Here is a 14,403-nt window from a genome sequence, read left to right as displayed (position 1 = left end):
CTGACTTCAGGCTAATCTTATCATACTCCACTGGTGTCCCTCCAACGTAAACCATAAACGCAGGCCATAGTACCTATCCATTATCATCAATTAAAAATAATTAAATGTATATTTATACACAGCTGTTATACCATATATTCTTAACCTATTTATATATATTGTTTTTAATCGAAAGCGATATTTATTTTATCCTAAAAGTTGATTTATTATACGTATTAGTAGGTATTGTAGTACAAATTAGAAATTTAATAACTATTACTAGTTCTGTATTAGGTATCTAAAGCATCTAATACTTATTTCACGCACCAAATTGATTTGCCGCAACTCGACCTTTTAGACCTCAATGCATTTTCAATATTTATTACGATGCTGTAGAACTTTAATGGTTTATTATATAATTATCTGAGGCTAATTGGATTTTATGAATAAGTAATTGGTTTCCAGGCTCAAAAGATATTCCAAAAATCCAATGTTCACTATGTCTAGGAACCTGAAATTTGGTTTATTTTCACACCAAAATAAACCAATTTTCAGCTTCCTAGACTAAGTAGTTGGCATATTAGTAACAATCTCTAAATAAAATGCTTATAATACATTTTATTATCTGTTATTCTAGACTTGTTTTTTTTTTTAGAAGAAATGTTGCCGGAGTTCATCTTCGTGATGCCATCTATCTTCACGTGAAATTAAATTATAATTCGTTCAGCCGTTTACTTGTAGAAAATGTAACAAACAGACAGACCGACACATTATCGCATTTATAATATTAATGTAATTGTAATAAAAATAACTATGAATTATAAAATATTTATACGGCCTACTAAAGTGTTAAATATACTTATGTACCTCGTGATTGAAACTTTAATACGATATCTGCATAATAATATACATATGTAAATATATATTACAATTATAGATACTGCATCATCATTTCATATAATTGACAGTCATTGAATACGTTATTTATATATTAGAATAAAGAGATAATAAGTTATAGAAAATATTTTATATTCAAATATTATAGATTTTTACTTTTAACTTACTACACTCACGACTTCGTCCACGTGGAATTTAACTTTATTTTCTAAAATAAAAGTAGCCTAAGTTACTCCTTATGACATCAGTTACCTGCCAATAAAAGTCCCGTCAAAATCGGTCCAGCCATTTCAGAGATTAGCCGAAACAAACGGACAGACAGACAAAAATTGTAAAAAATGTTATTTTGGTGTATGTACCGTATTCATATGCATGTGGTAAAAAAAACGGTTATTTCAATATTGTATGTTGGACTCCAGTCTCCGCAATTAGCCTCTCATTCGGGCCGTTGTGCGTTCAGAGCCAGGCTACTAAAGTAGCCAGCCAAGCTCCTCCCAACAGCGCAGAACACTCCTGGTGTCTTCACAGGCTTCACGGAGCGATTATTTCAATATTACAAACACACACTCCAATTTTATTTATATGTATAGAAAAAACAATTTGTCAGTGTCCGCCCTCGCCCGCGCCTATTTCCTCCCTTACAAGCATATCTAATATTTTCAATCAATTCAGAAAGAAAATTCTTAGCATCTCATCTCTATGAGACTTTTGTTTAGACTTATACTACTAAACATTAATTATATTACGAAACAATATTTGTAGCTTATACAGTTATAGCTGTACAACGACAGGCCGCATTCAGTTTATTAGTTTTAAAACTATAATCCAATGTCGTAAAAGTATCGGAATTATCAATCAGTAATATTGCAAAGAAACTTTATAGAAAATGCCAAGTGGCTATAATTTTCCTGAGATTTCACGCCACGCCCGGGGGTGAAACAGTCTTTGTTTACCTTTAAAGGCTTCAACATGGTGGCAGCCGTAAAAAAGTGGATCATGTTGGACCGGACCTGAGTAGAAAGTGAAACTGCTTTGTCGAAAGGTTGCTATAAAAATTGTAGCAACAGCTATAGCGAGCTCAGTCGAGGCGAGCGTGCTCACAGTGTCTGTTACCAGTGCAACCACGCAATACAATGGTCAGTTTCATAATTTCACTTTCGTTTCAGTTTGTGTTTGTTTTTTTAAGTAGATAATTATGTAAAGTTTATACTTCTTCGTGATATACTCTATGGTATACATTTTTTTGTAACATTATTTTAATATTTATTTATGTTAGTGTTTTAAAAATTAGAACTGTTATCTACTTTTTTTCATAATTTATATTATCGCTAGTTTTAAGAAAGTAATAGAAATCCTTACACTTCAATTTCTTTTTATAAAATTCTTCCCTGATTCTATCTTCTTTTAAATATTCTAATTCATCGATTCATGTTTAAATATGCGTTAGCATGTTATAAAAAGTCGGAGTTCCATAAGGAATACCTGAAGGCATAACTTGTGCCATAAAATATTAATGTTTTCGTATCGTTATATATTATATATTCGTTTCGTATAACTTTTTATTAAAATTGGTAAAGCTAATGATAGTAATTTATAGGTCAAAGCTGTAACTTTATGTTATTTCTCATAACTATATATGTAGATATATTTTTGTCTAGTATATTATACCATAGGTATACCTTAATAGCCTAAAAATCATGCTGTTAAGTTGCATTGATTAATTGATTACATAAATATTCTCCGGTAATTAACAATCAGTGACATAAGACCGTACCGTTTTTCCTATAGTTGCAAAAATCGACAAATTGTCCCTGATTACACCATTTAAGGTTATGGTCGTGATGTGAATATATTTAAAAGGAATCTTCTTAATGGAAACTGTCTTTTTTGGTATATTTTATCATACACATTCGTTTGCAGCCGATTATTTTAACTCCTCTTAATGAATTTTTTTTATGATTAAATAACTGACCTAAAAATGATTGATAAAATAATTAATAAGGAAAAAGAATTAACTAGGTACCTACTTTATTTTTAACAACAAAACACATAATCAGAAATATGTTGTCAAACAAAGAGAAAATTAATATTCATTTTTATTTATCTCTTTCATTTTTTGGTAATGGGATTTAGTCTCTTTTCTAATTCTGTTCATTTCGATTATTTAAACTCACGTAGGCGTATACATTAATTGTGCATTGCAAAATAGCATGCTCCGTTAATGATACCATAGACACATAAATGTTTCTCTATGGTGATATGTATTAAAAGTAATAAAGTTAACTACTTTTATCGCGTGCCAGTATTTCATAGTGGCCTATATAACTGACTAATTGCATATTGCAGTTAATTAATTCGATATCTGTTATTAAACAGAGCGTGAACAAACGAACAAGGCCACGAGTACACAAAACATTAGGTATTAGCACATAATATTTAAATTATTGTTTTAACAGCAATTATAAAGTAAATAGGTATATTGTTAATGAAAAAATTTTTTTGGAAAACATATAAAATATACTCGTCTGTATTCGCAAGTGGGATAAATAGGCTGTACATATATATACACGTAGGTACCTATTAGTTTTATTAGGATTATTAGAGTATTCGGGTAGATTAGTAGAGATTGTGTATGAAATTGCAGTATTTATAAAGTCACAGAAGATAAAATCAATTGTTAATAGGTAAAATAAATATGAATATTAAAATTTGGAAATGTTTACGGATAAAAATATAATTTAATGGATAGAGAAAGATTGAATCTCTCTCCGTAGCGGGAAAATTCCTACGTATTCTACCACGCTTACCTAAGTACCTAATTATAGGTATATAGGTAATATTTTTGTCCACTAAAGCCGCACGGTACCCGACGAACCGTCATTCGATTGGGTTTACATACTACCACATTATTCAAGTACCCTTTTTTGAGATATTCTTACTGAAAAATCACTACGAAAACCCACCTTCCCAGAATATAATGGCCGCGTTAGCGATTTGCAAATATTAAAGTTCAAATTTATAGTTCCTGTAAAAAGTCTTCTGTAGTTAAGTCTATATAGAATAGAGGAATTCCGGGCAAAAAGTTTTTCGAAATCAATAAAGTTCCCGCTTATCTCCGCATTCGACCTTGATTTTGTAGCGACGGAAATCTTGATACCTTGTTTAATTGTATTATCAGTAAATACGTAGGTATATATCAGCAAATGGCATTGAAAGGAATATTAAAGACCTTTCACTGGCGGAACCCGCGCATACAAGGTGACCAGGAACGGGTGCGTTCGCGCGGAACAAATAAATATAAAATATTATTGTACTAAAACGAGGTAAATTTATTACCATAAAGTTAATGAAAAATTTATTTATTTAATATTTTGATAAAGTATATAGTTCAGTCATTACAGATTCAAAGCTTGGTTAACTACCTACTTTCTTATAAGGAATTGGACATCTAAACCTGTCGACAATAATAGGTATAGAATTTGAGTATCTCTAGGGGTTTTAAAATTAAAATATTTTCCACTCAAGTTATTAAAAGATCCCGAACTTACGTGTTCATTTCTTTAAAACACTATCACTATTAAAACTTAATACAGTATATAGATTAACATTATTGGAGTCTGGTGCTACATAGAAATCCTGAAAATGGTGCTCTCCCTTAAGCCAAAAGCTGGGCACTAGTTAAAAATGAAGGCAGGCAAAGGTTACGAGATTCTCGACCTTATAGGATACTTTACTAAAAGTTGAAACAATAACTGTTCCCAATATTAGCAATATATATGCGAAGGTAATAATATAGATCAAATCATCTATTGCTACTGGTATGGTTACCAGTAGCAATAGAATATATACTCTATCTACGCTCTTACATAAGCATACGTCCAGCAAACATAAACTAGTTAAGATAAAAAATAACTTTTGGGAAATTGAACTTAATTATTTTTATTTATGCACTTAACTAGAATATATTATAGTCAGTCATTAATGCGAAAATGTATCTGTCTGCCTGTTTATGTTACCTTTTCACAAATAAACGGCTGAACGAAACTAAGTAAAATTTGACATGAAGATAGACTGTGCTATAAGGACCGGCATAGACTATATTTTTTCTAATAAAAGAACCTAGAATGAGGCAACATAGGAGATTGAAGTTTGCGCAGACGAAGTAGAGTGATATTATTAGTATTCTTAAAGGTTTCCATTCGAATTGTCTTTGTTATCTAAAGCAATTCAATTATTATTATCTTATATGCTCCAATGATTTCTGATCGCGTTTACCCGATACTATTGTGTAACATGGTACGCGGTATGAAGCCATGAAATTGTATTTGCTGAACTTTCTAAATGTCATCGGTGAACGTAACCAGACATACAAAAATACTGCACAAATACCACGACAAATCGGTTACATAAAATAATTTCCCTTTATAACAGTTTGAAAGTAAATCGTGGGATCTAACTTGTTGGGTTAGCACTTAGCACCTATTACGACTACTGTATCAACAACTTTACCCATAGCAGACTCGCACGCTTGTAAATTATTATTCGTACAAATCTCTATTTTTTTACTTCGAAAGTAATTAAAATAATTTCTTACGACATGTGTTCATAGAACTTAAATTTTATTAAAGGCAGGCTAGTTGTTGGTATTTATAAACCAGTTTAAATAATACCAATGTCCATTGTTCAATATGCAGACTAATAAATCTGCTACTAAATAAATACGTATTTAAAATATGAATGATACCTACTTACATTCATAATTATTTTATTAATGTCTAATTTAATAGAAATCATTTCTTATGTCTGGTGTTAATAGAGTTTAAATTATATTAAAGGGTGGGACTGTTGTTTGCATTTTTAAACCGGGTTAGGTTAATCCTTAAAATGTATTGTTTAACACGCAGAAGAATAAATCTGCTACTAAATAGACACCTATTATGTAAGTTTTTGGATATTTACTGTGAATATAAGTAGGCGTTGGATTTCCATGACTACACAATGCCCCACCAAAACAGATTGCATCTCAAATACTTATGTATCTCTATATATGGATGTATTATAAAACTTCCGACATAAAATTGACATTTAAACATATTACAATCGTATGGACTTTTGAAATGAAAGGGTTATGTGGGAGGATACAGTTGGTATCCAATGCCAAACTTAATACCAAGTGTCAAACTTGAAACGCCTACATGAGTTTAAATTATGTTCAAACATTTTAGAACTTTGTCATAGTAACTATGTTGGTAAATAGACAGATTTCTATTATCTCAATAAGGTGTTATTGTGATATGGTATAAAAGTGTTTATATGATACTGCAGGCAATAGTACAATACAGGCTTGTTGGAATTAGTATCTATGGGTTTCTTGAAAATATTTTATTACACTGGATTGGAGTGTATAAAAAATACTCAATGCTACTAGATCTGAACGATTTTAATGACCATACAAGTCTTATATATGTACTTACATGTAATTATGTAAGTATTATCACAGACAATTTTGTGTAGTAAGTCATAAAAATAAAGTCTTATTTAATAGATATTACAAACGCGAAAGTTTGTGAATATGGAATTATGGATGGATGGACGTTTGTTACTCTTTCACACAAAAAATACTTAACGGATATTGATGAAACTTTACAGTAATATAGCTTATACATCAGAATAACATATAGGCTACAAATATCATGCGGATAAAGCCACGGGTAGGTACAGCCAGTACTTGAATATATGAATTGCTTGTTATTAAAATTTAACATGTCTTAAATTTTTACTCAACAAAAGATATATTCTTTTATTGCAACATTGACGTAAAATATTTCGGAACATTATGTAGAAAGTTGTAAGTACCGTACCTACGTATTATACAGACTTCCTTGAAAGGCAATTTTATGCCATTAAATCCCAGAGCGCGTCGGTTGTAGGTAATTCAGAGATGCATGTAAAACGCCAATTAGCATTCAAATTGTCAGTAATGATACTTACTTTTGTACGTAACTTTAAAGAGCAAGAAATTAATAATACCTCTATTTAGTTGGTAAATTATATACATATTATATTTTTAATGTAAGTGGAATGGCCATTTTTGGCACTTTCCATCAGGATCGCCTGCTGGTTCGTCATTTTAGTTACATAAAAAAGCCAAACTATGTATTTTAAATGGAGAAAATATTCTGCAAAATAAGCATTATTTTAAAAACTGTACCCATTTACAGCGTAACAATAATCACTGTTTACAAAAATTTCATCACCATCTCGTTATTACTGTATTCACCATCACCGAAAAGATTAGAATCCACTATCAAATTACAGATTTTTAAAACTGCACAATATACACCGGATCGGATCCAGTTAAGGCTGGATGTTCTCAATTATAGTGATCACATTCTTACCATAAACAATGAACTTCTGATACGGTTCACAGCTTATGTCAGTCTGTCTATGTCTGAATGCAATGGCATTAAGCGTGAGTTCCAATTACTTACCGTTGCGCAACCACGGTGCTTGCCGAACCATATGTATCTACACACACTAATACATAGGGCTGCCAGTATACAGTATAGGAACATATTTAACTAAATTATTTGTATTAGTCCTTCTACGTAATAAAATTTATATTTAGGTTAAATTTCAGTAAGAGCCGTTTAATCGAGGAAAGTTTACAAATATACAGGAACATATTTATAAATTATTGATGGAAATAGAAATAAAAATAATCTTTATTAAAATAACATAATATACGCAGTTTCGAATAGTTATATTTCGTTTATTTTACACTTAATCGGAACACAGACTCATCACAAGAAGAAAGAGCGACAAACTTCTATTGCTCTTTTAAATAAATGTTGTTTTATATAAATATAAACATTAACAGGGATTAGGAATGCGATAATGAACATAGAATCCAATACGCAAATACTCAATCTTTGTGTAGTCAGATAACATGAATCAAATTGAGTCAACATATGTATATGAATGATGGAATCAGTAGCTGTTAAGGTGAAAGTGCGTGAGATTTATAAAATAAGCATTAAATTTAACTATGTATAGGTTATTAAAAAAGGGTTACAAACGACCATTTAATAACATAAATACGTTTTATTTTAAATAAACAATCTGGCAACCCTACAGATAGGTACCTCCGGTGGCATAGTTCACTTATTGCACCAATTAATAGTGCTATGTGAAGCAACGCTTAGATACTTTTTATTGCAAGTTCCCATGCTGTTCATTTTAGAACATACTTTCTTACTTGATAGGTTGACAACTGACCCGCCCAGACTTCGCACGGGTGTAGTAATGTAGTTATTGTAGGGATTTGTAAGTTTTGTGAAAATAAATTTAGGCCATCTTATGTTACTTATTTAAATTTTTTTTTTGCAGCACGTCATAATCCTGGCTGCACTCGCAGCTGTGTCAACAGCGATGCCATCTTACATCGCAGTGCCAGCAGACCAAATCGCATTCATCGATCTAACACAAATGCGCGCGCGCCGGGTGCCGCGGCAGACGCTATCACCACCACCGCCGCCACCGCTACCACACCTGTACGAACAGGACTACCAACCAATACCACTGCAGCAATTGCAACCGTTGCAGCAACTGCAACCGTTGCCGCATTATCAGCAACAGGGTAAGTTGAATCTTACCAATATTATAAACGCGAATGTTTGTGAGTATGGATGGATGTTTGTTACTCTTACACGCAAAAACTACTGAACGGATTTTGATGAAACTGAAACAGTAGTATAGTATAGTTCGTATGTCAGGATAACATATAAGCTATAATTTAATAAGATATTATATATATTGGGAGAAATATAACGATAAATGTCAAATAAGAGTGATGCAGACGAAGTTGCATGGGTCAGCTAATTATTTATAAATGCAATAGACCTCACACTTTCTAGAATAAATGGTAACTAATTAGTTTATGTAGACAGAAAATGATTACGTAACTGTTGCTAAAAGTTGACTAATTCTCATATGAATGATATTAAAATTGACAGTTTAACAATTAGAATAATAAATAAAAATGTAATAATAGATATTATTGTTAATAATTAACAATTAATCACTAAGAAATCCCAAAATCCGCACTGTAGTAAAAAAACATCAGGATGACAGTAAATGTAAATACGTGGAAAGGTACAGTAGGGATTTACTGTAGCTGTAGCTTTTGTACCTCTGTCTCATTTATTTCTACTACATAAAATGTGAGATTTGAGATTCAGATTTAACATAAAACGTGTGAAGGCAATGCTACGGCAGTTGCAATATAGGGAACGGAAATATCGAATTTTGGTTATTCCATGGCAATCTATATACCTATATATAGGTGACGGTTACCACTTTCTTTCTTTATTTCTTTCTTTATTACGTAAACCATCAGCCTGTTTACCACTCGAGTAAAATAAGTGTATAGTACTAGCAAAAATGTCACGATATTCAAATCAGCATGCCCCAGGAATTAACGCGAATGAAATTAAAGGTTAATTAAAGAAAGCGTAAATAATTTAATGAGGTCAATGTTATGTATCGTTGATCCGCGACTTGTGAAATATTGAAAAAGGTGAATCCATAATGTGAATCTGTACGGCCTTCCATCAAGATTAGTTCGCCGACACTTTCACTGCGATACAAAAGGATCAACTTTCTATGTGGACATATGTACATGAATGTTGGCAACATGTTTTACATTCAATACACTCGTTGCAGTGATATACAAAAGATAAAAATAATTTTAGACACTTTCTACTATTGTTCTCTGAATCTCATGTGATATTATTACCCTGTAATCTTCCGGTCTAGTCTACTTTAAATTTAATTAGTACCTTTATATTTTAGTAGGTATATGCCTGGCACTTTAGAAGTGACAAATAAAACTTGTTTTACTAATTTGATTTTCTGAATTTCTATAATTAATATGCTAACTATACTGTGACAGTTTAAATTGTTGATACAGACCATATAAAGGTATTAAAAACTTTAGTATCTAACGTAAATTAACGTAACTTTTGTACTAGATCATTGATTTATTTATCTGGTAGCTAGTGAATTTAAAGATGTTTTTGAATAGGCATTGAAAGCTAATTCATGCGAATAGTATAAATACGAAACTTTTTGCAGTCCTTGATGTAAATATTGATTGTATCTCAAAGACAGCCGAAGATAGTTTATTTTTTATCTCACAAAAAGTAAACGACGTCACACATAACAACTAGTAGTTATACCTACAGTTATATATACTATGTATATATACGAGCAATCCACAAGTACATGTAGGCACACAAATCACTGCACGCCGACTATTTTATAGTATGACTTAATCTTACGTAATTAAAATCGTGACTTCGTGACAAATAGTTCCAGTTCAGATTGTGGATAAGTATCTATGTCATTAGGTACACCCACAATTCGTCACATGATACCGCAGAGGTAAAATGAATTGATCGATACCGCTCTGATATTTCACCAGAGTTGACCTGCAATGTACCTACAATATAATGTTGCAATTGAGAATTCTTGCATCTAGTCGAAAGCCGTGTTAGTTGCATAATATCTGCTTTCTTGTTCTACAGTTCTACAGTTGAACGTACGGAACCGAAATCTAGTTAAGATTGTTATTTTGTTGAATATTTTACTTAATATCCTATCTGTGTAATAGTTTATTTATAATACAAATTGCGTAACAGTGTTTATTTATTTGATTCATTAAATCATCGAATTATTTCCATAAGACATGAAAGTTAGTCAATGAGTACAAGAATTGTTTACTTACGTAAAAAAAGCGTAAATCGACCTCGATAATCTAGCACTTCATGACACCATGTCATGCCATGACAACTTGTCTTAATTAAAGGCACTACAAAACAATTGTATTTTAAGTATGTCTGTATACCTCTGGTTAATTTAAAATAAAATTATATTTATCTATTTATATTAGTTGTCTAGTACTCACACATACTATAAATTCTGCATTGTTTAGGATTAGATGGCACTATGTGAATTGTGCAGAACTCTTGATTTATAATTATTATGACATTATTTATTTTTATTTTCTTTAATTACAGCTATAGCATTGGCGCCATCCGAAACAGATTCAACTAGACTACTTCGGGTACAAAAGCAACCACATGACGTTGTTGGAGCAGCCACTCTAGGGGCTGATAGTCATCTTGCTGAGAGGCCTCCAGACTTTGGAGAATACGTCGATTTTGGGGCCCACACCGGGGATCAAGGTGCTTTTGGATGGTACGCGGACTACCCCATAAATAACCATGACGATCATTCGGGTTACAGAAAGTAATGCGCCAAACTTAGCCAATACTTATACTACAAGTTGCACATGACAAACGCACTTTGCTATATTTCTAAGTAAAAAATTTAGAGTAAGATTTTCTAATTATTACCAAAGACAGTATTATTCGAAAATGATTTTACTTATAATTTAAGTGTCGAGCAGAATTACCGCACATTTGTTTAAAACGGTTAATTCCGCATAAAACGCAAATACTCCACTAAAAAGTTCCTCGTTAGTTATAAGTTTTAAAAGAACACTGTGATACGCACCAAGGTAGTGAAATAGTAGTAAAATTCATCAAACATTTCACTGTTTCACTGCTTATACACTTGTTATAATTGTTATTAAAATGTTTTTAATATCTTTATACACTTCTGCTTTTTATATTTAAGCTACGCCTACTTTCTATCGCAATCTAGAAATTTTATTACCTTATCGCTTTCCTTCTTTCTGCTTGTTTCTAATTTATATCTATAACTTCTCTATCTGTACTCTATTACTCTCTTACTTTTTACCATTACTTGTCTTTTCAAATATATACATGTTACCTTCATCTTCGTTTCATTTCATAATATCATCTCTATCATCATAGTTTATTGTAACTAACAATATCTATCACTTTCACTCACTACACTCACTTTAATTAGTTGTATCTACCAACTAAATATTATATCATATGATGTAACTGCACCGGTTGCATGAAATTTATCATGTCATTCGCATTAGCATTTCTTGCGTTCATCATGAATATATTGAATATCATTACGATCATTAGTCTTTAGTCTTTACTCATAAACTCTCACATATGTAATACATACACGCGTACTACATATACACTATTTTGCATTATATATCGATTATTGTAACTGATCATTTATCAATTTCTATTTCATTCAGCATATTTCTTCACCAAGCTTCTAGAGTATCTATGCTTATTCCATCACTATAGTGATATTTAGTACTATTATTCTAGTTTCGAAGTATATTTTCCTTACTTTTTATGTACTTTATAAATATTTACTTTTAATCTAGCATTTCACTTCTTTTTTCATAGTATCACGTTGTTTCCTGCTTCTATTATCTATCTGCCATTTCACACTTATACAACACGAATATCTGCCTAGCACCCACAGACTAGTTAGTAAAAATAGATATAAAATAAATATCTTTTATGCTTTCACTTTGCTTCTATAAACCTACAACTCTTGAACTTCACGTGCATTCTTTATTTTACTACTATTTCCTCTATTGTTTATTTCACTCCTATTATTTTATTCATTCCTTTCTTTTTCTTGCTAATCTGACTACTTTTACTATGGTAAATTTTCCATGCATTTTAATAATATTTAAATCTATACTGTTAACAAAAGCCTCACATCTTACTTGATGTATTTTTTAAGTAATTAAAAAATATGTATTTAATGTCTACACCGTTTCCTACATAATTTTTGATCTCTTTCCTAAGTTTCTTAGTTAATATTATGATTTTTTTCTAATCTCAACTGTAATATCAATATTCTATCATACTTCCTTTCTTCATTCTACACGCTGCTATACTATTTTACTATGTTTACACATTTTAGCGCATCTTTTCTTATATCATTGCCTTCTCTTTACTTCTTAATACTCTTTATAGTCTCTTGACCACTACTTCTTATACTATATATACACTAACTTGCATTCTTGTCTATTATTCATGCCCTAGATTTCTAGATATTCTCTCCAACGTAATATTTAATTATACGCTTATCACACTTTCACCCGTCATTATCCTATTACCTTATTTTACATTTTTTATTAAATAATAATATTAGTAATTTATATTTCTTTCTTATCTTCATTTAACATTATCCACATAATAATCTTTCATACTTTTTTTATCTTACTCATCACTTACATTTTCTTGCTAAAATCTTTTTTTTATATTTTCTATATTTATTTGTTTCTCTTCTCAAACCATTTACTCTTTTTTCTGTATTAAAATCTTTAATTTTACTTTTTCTAAAGTCATCTTCTTTTAAGTAACCCAAACTCATTTACCTTTACATTCTTCTTCTGTAAAAATCTAAAGACTGACATTTTTTATTTACCTAGTAGTACTATAGTATCTGTCTGTTCTTTATTTACTAGCTTTAGTCTCCAATAATTTTCAATGTCGTTAAATCATAAATGTAGTTTCTGTCCTCTTTAATCTTTATCTTCGTCTACTCCATCTATACAATTATTTTATATATATCTTTTTCTTCATGCCAACTACAAACACCATTCACCTTCGTTTCTCATTTACTTTTGTATCACCTCAAACTAGCACCATCCATTTCATCGTGACTACTTACACTACACTTATTCTAGATGCAGAATCACTAAGTAAGACGTTCTATTCTTTTTTTACACTATCACTTTCAAATTCTTACACTTCACAAAACTAGCATGTCTTTCTTTTTCATTGTTCTCTTTCTTTTATCTGTCGCTCCAAACAACAAACTTTTAACTATCTCTCTCTTGCAATTAAATATTTAGATACCTAGTATACATAAGTAATCGCTTCATTCTATTATTAAAAATATTTCCTAACTTATCTTCTGTCTCTGTAATCGTTAGCTCGAATGTATCTTTTACTTTTCTATTCATATTTTCATTATTCTGTTCTATCTATATTTGCTTTTCTCTTACATCACACAGCTCACTTCATTCCTTTTTTTCTATCACTTCACGCCACTATTATTGACAGTTCATGCTTTATTATAGACATTATTGCTCATGCACATGATTCCTAAATCATTATAAAATATATATTATTATTTCATATATAAATTAATACCTGCTAAAATTTGTGGCAGACGATACCAGTAATTTATCGAAATGCTTTGCTTAGTAGCGATGATAAAAGCTCCCACTAGCCTAAGTCTTGTTCCCATAACCTGTGTGTGTCATGATATGTACATATATAACTATCAGTGTGGGTAAAACTGCAGTATCAGACGGTTTAACAAATATACACAATTAAGTAAAGTTACAAGTAAACTTTAAATATGTTATACATATGTATTAAGTAAAAGATCACGCCACAATAAAACGTGAACACTGATGTTGTCGCTCAGAAGCATTATTTCTTACAAAAGATATTATAATATCCTTCATCTATTTGTTTTAAATATAACGGCTCATCCTGATATTAATATTCTTTTCTTTATTTTCTCTCTCTCTCTCTCTCTCTC

The 14,403-nt window shown here is 30.9% G+C and overlaps 1 protein-coding gene across 1 annotated transcript; it reads left to right on the top strand.

The window, feature by feature from the left end:
* The first annotated feature begins 1,963 nt into the window (after window positions 1–1,963).
* On the top strand, window positions 1,964–14,403 carry LOC131851226 (uncharacterized). The gene is made up of 3 exons (XM_059201682.1): window positions 1,964–2,012; window positions 8,266–8,515; window positions 10,956–14,403. Exons 1-3 carry the CDS (start codon window positions 2,010–2,012, stop codon window positions 11,189–11,191), a joined length of 489 nt encoding a protein of 162 aa, XP_059057665.1. The 5' UTR covers window positions 1,964–2,009; the 3' UTR covers window positions 11,192–14,403.

The sequence above is a fragment of the Achroia grisella genome, unplaced genomic scaffold (assembly GCF_030625045.1).
Source record: "Achroia grisella isolate CSIRO2021 unplaced genomic scaffold, CSIRO_AGI_Agris_v1 utg782, whole genome shotgun sequence".
NCBI classification, from domain to species: domain Eukaryota; kingdom Metazoa; phylum Arthropoda; class Insecta; order Lepidoptera; family Pyralidae; genus Achroia; species Achroia grisella.
This window is presented reverse-complemented; position numbering and strand designations above follow the sequence as displayed.

Excerpts from the sequence above, each read along its gene's own strand:
- LOC131851226 (XM_059201682.1), top strand. Across the intron at positions 8,516-10,955 it reads GCCGCATTATCAGCAACAGG|CTATAGCATTGGCGCCATCC; the intron begins GTAAGTTGAATC and ends CTTTAATTACAG.